The sequence below is a fragment of the Myotis brandtii genome, unplaced genomic scaffold, assembly GCF_000412655.1.
Source record: "Myotis brandtii unplaced genomic scaffold, ASM41265v1 scaffold317, whole genome shotgun sequence".
Taxonomy (NCBI): domain Eukaryota; kingdom Metazoa; phylum Chordata; class Mammalia; order Chiroptera; family Vespertilionidae; genus Myotis; species Myotis brandtii.
The window spans coordinates 2,330,923-2,337,136 of NW_005362155.1; the positions used below are offsets into that span (position 1 = coordinate 2,330,923).

The 6,214-nt window shown below is 63.8% G+C and overlaps 1 protein-coding gene across 1 annotated transcript; it reads right to left on the bottom strand.

The window, feature by feature from the left end:
* Positions 1-540: 540 nt before the first annotated feature.
* C1QTNF8 (C1q and tumor necrosis factor related protein 8) lies at positions 541-3,798 on the bottom strand. Its single transcript, XM_005870391.2, has 3 exons — positions 3,759-3,798; positions 2,006-2,222; positions 541-1,336 (listed from the first exon to the last, which is right to left on the bottom strand). Exons 1-3 carry the CDS (start codon positions 3,759-3,761, stop codon positions 786-788), a joined length of 771 nt encoding a protein of 256 aa, XP_005870453.1. The 5' UTR covers positions 3,762-3,798; the 3' UTR covers positions 541-785.
* Positions 3,799-6,214: the final 2,416 nt, after the last annotated feature.

The following is a 6,214-nucleotide window of genomic DNA, read 5'->3' on the forward strand; positions in this document are numbered from 1 at the left end:
GACTCGAGCCGAAGTTTGCCGACCACTGGCCTTGCGGCTCTCGAGCCGCAGTTTGCCGACCACTGCCCTAGGCCCATGCCTGCAGGGAGTGGGGTGTGACTGCTCCATCACTGCCCCATCCCAACTTCAGCCACATCTAAGGGTGAGGGGTGGGGCTCCCTGGGCTCCTGCAGGCCCTGGTACACATCGAGGTGTGTTCTTCCTCCACCATCCAGCTCATTCCTGACAAACGAGGGGATGCCGGGAACCCCAGAAAATCAGCTCACCAGACGTGGACTGCTGTTCACCTGAGGGCATGACTCTCGCTCCCACCCGAATTGCTACCCTCTAACACCCATGGAATTAGCATGTTTCCTGCTAGAATCAGCTCCTAAGAGGGCTGACGTCTGCATTTGCTCTCTGGACTCCCCAGTGTCCAGTCCGGCACCCAGTAGGTGTTTTACGAATGTCTCCAAGGCAGTGGTGCTGGCACAGCCTTTAATAAGCAAAATATCGTTTGACCAGGAGGCAAACGCCACAGCATGTAGAGACGCCCCGCCCACCCTGCCCAACACCCACCCCCACAGTCTCCATCTCAATTTCTCAGTGTGAACACTTGGTTGTCCCCACCCCCACCAGGCCAGGCCCCCAGATCTGTCTTGCTCCTGCCACAGCCCTCAGCTCAGCGTCTGCATGCAGCTGGTGTTCAATCACTACACAGTCATCACGCAAACATACTGGCATCCACCTCGGCTGCGAGGGCGAGGTCAGGCTCGGGGGGTCTGGGGAGTGAGTGACATCAAGCGCTAGAGCTCAGTGGCAGGCTTGACCAGGTGGCCGCTGAAGGTGATGTAGAGGTCCCCGTGCTCACCGTAGATGGCGTTGTCTTGGTCACGCTTGAACATGCGCACCCAGGCGGTGTCCCCGGCGGCCAGCGACAGCAGCAGGCTCTGGGTCTGCATGACGCTTCGCTCGCTTGGCTGCGCGTACAGCACGGCTGTGGCCTGCTGGTTGCACATGATGTGCAGGTAGGTTTCCTTGTAATTCCAGGTGTGCACGGTGAGGCTCAGGAAGTACACACCAGGCACAGTGCAGAGGAAGCGGCCCGACGCCAGGTCGAAGGCGCCATCCAGGTTCACCAGCTCCGTGTCAAAGGGCACAGCCTGGAAGGCATCGGTGCTGTGCAGCCCCGCGCGCCGACCGACGGAGAAGGCTGCGTAGGCACGCTGGCATGGGGTGCCCGGCAGCCCCACCTGCCCCTTCTGGCCCTTGTGGCCCCGGAGACCCGGGGAACCTGGTGGGCCCTCCTTCCCGCTCCTGCCGGAGCGGCCTCTGACCCCCGTCTCACCCTTCTCACCTGCAGGGGAGCAAGCAGAAGCCTCTGGTCAAGGCTTGGGGTCCATTTGCTGGCTACGTGGCCTAGTGGGTGACCTCACTTCCCTGAACCTCACTCTCCTGATCGTATGATGGATGTTAACCCACCCCTCACACAGGGCAATGAGAGGCCGCACCCCAAAGTTGTGGCTGTTCTGGAGCCTGTACAGATGATCATGTGGGGACGGAGGGATAGTGGGAATGACGGGGGTCCAGGCAGCTGAACTGGGCTTTGAAAGACGAGGAGGCTGGGAAATTGGTACCCAAGTCCAACCTGCTGTCCACCCCAGGAGGAGGCCCTCTTGAGCTCAGTCTCTCTTGCCTTCTCCCAAGGGGGCCCTAGCCCTCCCACCCCCGCCTCCCGTGGGTGCTGGGCCGGGAGGGCCCATGCAGAGTGGGTGAGCAAACTGAAGGGAATCTCAGTTTCTCCTCCCTTCACAGCCCCTCTCCAAGCACCTTGCTTCCCGCTTGAGGAGGTGGCTGGGGCTGACGACCTTTACAAGGTTCCCACCTGGGCCCCAGGTGCCTTCCCAGAACCACTCTGCTCAATCAGGGCCTCAGAGCTTTGTCCTGCCCCTTCATTCCTCTGCCTCAGGGTGGTGTCCCTGTGCGGGCAGGGACCAGGGTGGGGCCACCTCTCTGTGACACTCACCTTTGAGGATTGAGATGTCGATGGTGGGCCGCACGTGGGGCAGCAGCACCCACTTCTCCCCCTCACCCTCAGGGGTGTATGAGCCGGGGGCAGCTGGGGGCCAGGCCGGGCGGCAGCAGTGCACACATGGCCAATGGGGCGGCCCCAGCCTGGGCCAGGCCCCTGCAGGCAGCGCCAGGAGGAGCAGAAGGCCAGGGGCTGCCATCTGGGCTGGAGCCTAGGAGAGAGGAGAGGAGGGGAGGGCATCTGAGAAAGAGATACCCAGTTGAGCCCCCAGACCCCACAGCAGCCGGCTGTGCCCCCTTGGCTGGGGAGCCAGCAGATGGGATCTGTGAGGGGTACACAGTTGGGGCCCTTGAGGTGCCACAGTAGGCAGGGCCAGAGCCTCCTCCTGCACCCGACAGAGGCCTGGCATGCCCTCCTCAGATTCTTAGCCCCTGCCCCTGACAGACATCGTTCATAGATCCCCACACTCTTTCACCCAGACCTGGATGTGGCCTCAGAATCTTCCTCACACAGCACCACCAGGGCCACCACCAATCTGAGGGCCTGCACCGGGGACAGCTCACACCTGCCCTTCCAGAGCCCCTGGCAAAGTGGCCCAGGCAGCCCCGCCCAGTCTGAGCTGGTATTGCCGGCTCCTTCTTAGGGGCTGCTCCCCCTGTACACCTCCACCCTCCCAGGGCCTTAACTCTGGGCTGTAACAGGCACCCTAAGTGCCTGCAACCGGGGAGTCCTGGTGCCCAAAGCCCCCATGACTGGGGACCTTGCACCTGGCAGATGGCGGAGGTGGGGCTCTGACTCCACCCTCCAAAGCCCCCACCCTCCTGTGTGGGCAGAGCCCTGGGAGGCGGGGGGCAGCTTCGAGGAAGCGCAGTTCCCCAACCCCTGAGGCTGGGCCTGGGTCCTGGTTGGGTGGGGCCTGTGTGGGGCAGTTTCTTCCTGCTGCCTAGCGGGGCAGAGAGCAGCCCTCTAGCCCTAAGCTCCCAGGGGAGGGGAGGAGGGCTTCTTGGAAGGCTGCCCCATGTGGTGCCCCACTCTGTGATGGAGAAGATGGTCTTTAACCCCCACCAGTCCTGGGCCTCCTGCCTCCTAACACCCTCCCCTAGGAAACCCTGCCTGACACCTGGCTTACCCGTGCCAGGTAGGGCACCGCTTCCCGGTTCAACCAGCAGCTGCTGGGGCCCCTGGGTGAGTCCCACAAGCACCTGGGCCTCAGTTTCCCCCAGCAAGTGGGCCCTGGTCTCCCCAGAGGCTGCATCTGGGAAGCTCAGCCACAGGCAGGCGCGTGAGGTAAGGGTCTGCTCTCTTCTCTGTAGCCCGACCTTGCTGAGCAAAGACCCAGGCACCCTCCTCCAGGGAGCCCTCTGGGGCTGCAGTCCAGTGCAAGGTCCTTCCTCTTTCTGAGACCCACTTTCAGGCTTAGCTTCCCTGGCAGATGGGACCCCTTCTCTCCACCCTCCCCCAGCGCCCAGGAGACCCCGACTAATCCTCCCAGCCTCACTGGATCCTGCAAGACCCTCCTGGATTCCTCCCACGGAGGGACCGGACAGGAGTGGGTGTCTCCAGGGGACCCCACCTCGCCCCTCTGGCAGTCTGGGGTCCTGGGCATCCTAGCCGCCTGGCCTGCCCAGAAGACAGCCTGGGCTGGAGCCTCCTTCTTGCTGGGGTCTCAGGGGGAGCACAGACCCCTGCAAGACCAGCCTGGGTTGGGCGGCTGTGAATACCCACCCACCCCCACGCTCCCTGTTACCATTTCACCGTCGGTGCTGCTGCCTGTCTGGCTGCCTCCAGCGTCACTGCCCAGCAGCCGGTGAAAGAGCCCTTTCATGCCCGCACCAGGCGCCCACGGCTTCCCCTGGGCCATCCAAGACCAACAGGCCCTGGGCCAGCTTCAGAGCCTCTGCAGGAGCTCACGGGCCCTGCCGCCTGCCGCCTGCCGTCAGTCTGCCCCCCACCAGCTGACTACCTGCCGAAGGGTCTATAGCCTTGCCACAGGGGCTCCCGGGTCCTCCTGCCAGCCCTGTGCCCTCGTGTGGGTCTCGGGGTCGGGTCGGGAACGCCTGGGACTGACTGGTGGGTTGGGGGGTGGTGCCATGGGCTGGCTGCCTCCTCCATCTGGGGTGCAGTGACTTAGGGGAGAGTTGGGGAGGCTGCAGCCGCAGCTGGGAGGAGACTGGTCAGAGGGCTTGGAGCCAACGTGGGCTGGGGCAGACCAGGGCCCTCTGGGTAATGGTCACAGCCTTCCGTCTCTGGCTGGGAAGTGAGGGCTGGGGCTGGTGGGTGGAGCCCAGGAGAGCAGCATCCAGCCAGACCCATGGTGTCGGCCCCGGCCTCCCCTGCACCCTTCAGGTCAAGGTGCCCAGCAGAGCGAGAAGCCTGCTGTGACAGAAGCTGTGTCCCTGTTATGCCCACTGGTGGGAATGACTCATAAGGCCCCCAAGCAGTGGCAGGCAGGGCTGGGCCCACCGTGAGCCTAAAGCTGAGCCCACACCAGAGCCTGGCCTCATCCCCGCATTGGGTCTGGACAGCTGGACACTGGGTCCAGGTGCAGAACCCTGCACCTTGGCCTCTGAACATGGGGACATGCGATGCCTGGGAAGTGCACCCACACACACACCAAGCCGGCCACCTGTGGGCGAGGCACCAGCCATGGCCTGGGAACCAGGCGGGCTGTGGGCGGCCGGGGCAGCTCACCCAGTCCTGCTGCTCCAGCCCTCCTCACTGATGACCAGGGAGGGGCAAGGATGGGGGATGGGGGGGAGGTTGAGGTGCCCCACCGGTGGGGGGCTTCTTGTGCAGGATGAGGATGAGTGTGGCTGGGGAGGGGTGAGGATGGGGCTACACCAGCTGGAGCTGGCTCCCAGACTGGCCCCACCCCAAGGAGAGGACAGCTCACTCCAGCAGGCCCAGGGACTCCCTTTGGGGACAGCTGTCGTCACCTGGAGGGTGGCACAGACAGAGGGGGTATGAAGACCCAAGGCCCTGAGCGATGGCTCGCCGCCCTGCAGCTCCTGCAGCCCCAGTGCCCGGTGGTTTGGCTCTGAGACTCGAGGTGGCTCAGCGGCGGCCTCAGGGTGGTGAGTGGCCTAGGCCCCTGCCTCTCATCACCCAGTCCCTGTGGAGTCGATGGGCCCAGGGCAGGCTTGGGGCTCTTCTCTGCCCACCCAAGTATGGCCTCTGTGGCTCCCAGAGAAAGGCGGGCGCTGGAGCTCTGCATCTGAGCCTTGGTGTCCCCACCTGTAATGGTCCCAATGGGCTCAGAGAGGCCGGAGTGTACTAGATGGACATGGGTGAAGCCAGAGGCGTCACCACGCTGCAGGGCTGATGTCCCTCCCCGTGCCTTCCCTGCACCCTTCTCTAACAGGCGAGCAGCCCCCCAAAAGTGATGGGCATTCACTGTGAGTCCCCTTGGGGCAGGGCATGTGGGGGTGGGTCTGGGCTGAGCCAGGCCTCTGGGACCCGGCCTGGGGTGTGTGGCTGCAGCAGGCAGGCAGGCCAGGCTCTGAGCGGAGGGAGTCAGCAAGCACCAGGGGTGACTCAGCGGGTGGCAGGACGAGGACGAGGCTCCTGGACAGAAATAGCCATCGCTTGGACATGCTGCCCCGCATCTCCGTGACAACGAGAGGTGGCTGCGTGTTGTGGCCCCATGGGGTCAGCTGACCACAGAGGGTCTGGGGGGGCTGAATGCCTGCTGGAGGCAACTGGCCAGCCTGGGGCGACATCTCTGTCTATCCCCACCCCAAGCCCCACAGAAAGCCTCGGGCATTCGATGTGTGGCCTGGAGCCATGGCTCAGCTCCAGGGCCTGGTCATTGGTCTCTACAAGGCGACAAAATTTCCAGCCTCACAGATGGCATCAGGGGACTACAGACAATGGAACCCAGCCAGACAGCACCCCATCCCCCCTCGGGACTCTGCCTGCCACCCTCCCTGCCTGGTGTCACCACCAGGCTGTAGAGCTAATGGGCTTCGAACAGCCCCCCTCACTTAGCTCCCATCAGCTGCCACCCTCCAGGAGGCAGGACAAGATGACCCGAGGTGCTGATGGGGACACTGCCTTGGCCATGGGTGATAATGGGGGTCTGAGTGGCAGCAGTTTGCACAGTGGGAGTTATTATCTCCCGGCCTCTTAATGGACGTGTCCCTGAGAGTCCTGTCTATGAGCTGCCGCTGGGGAAGAGACAGCAGCCGGGGGTGGGGGGACATT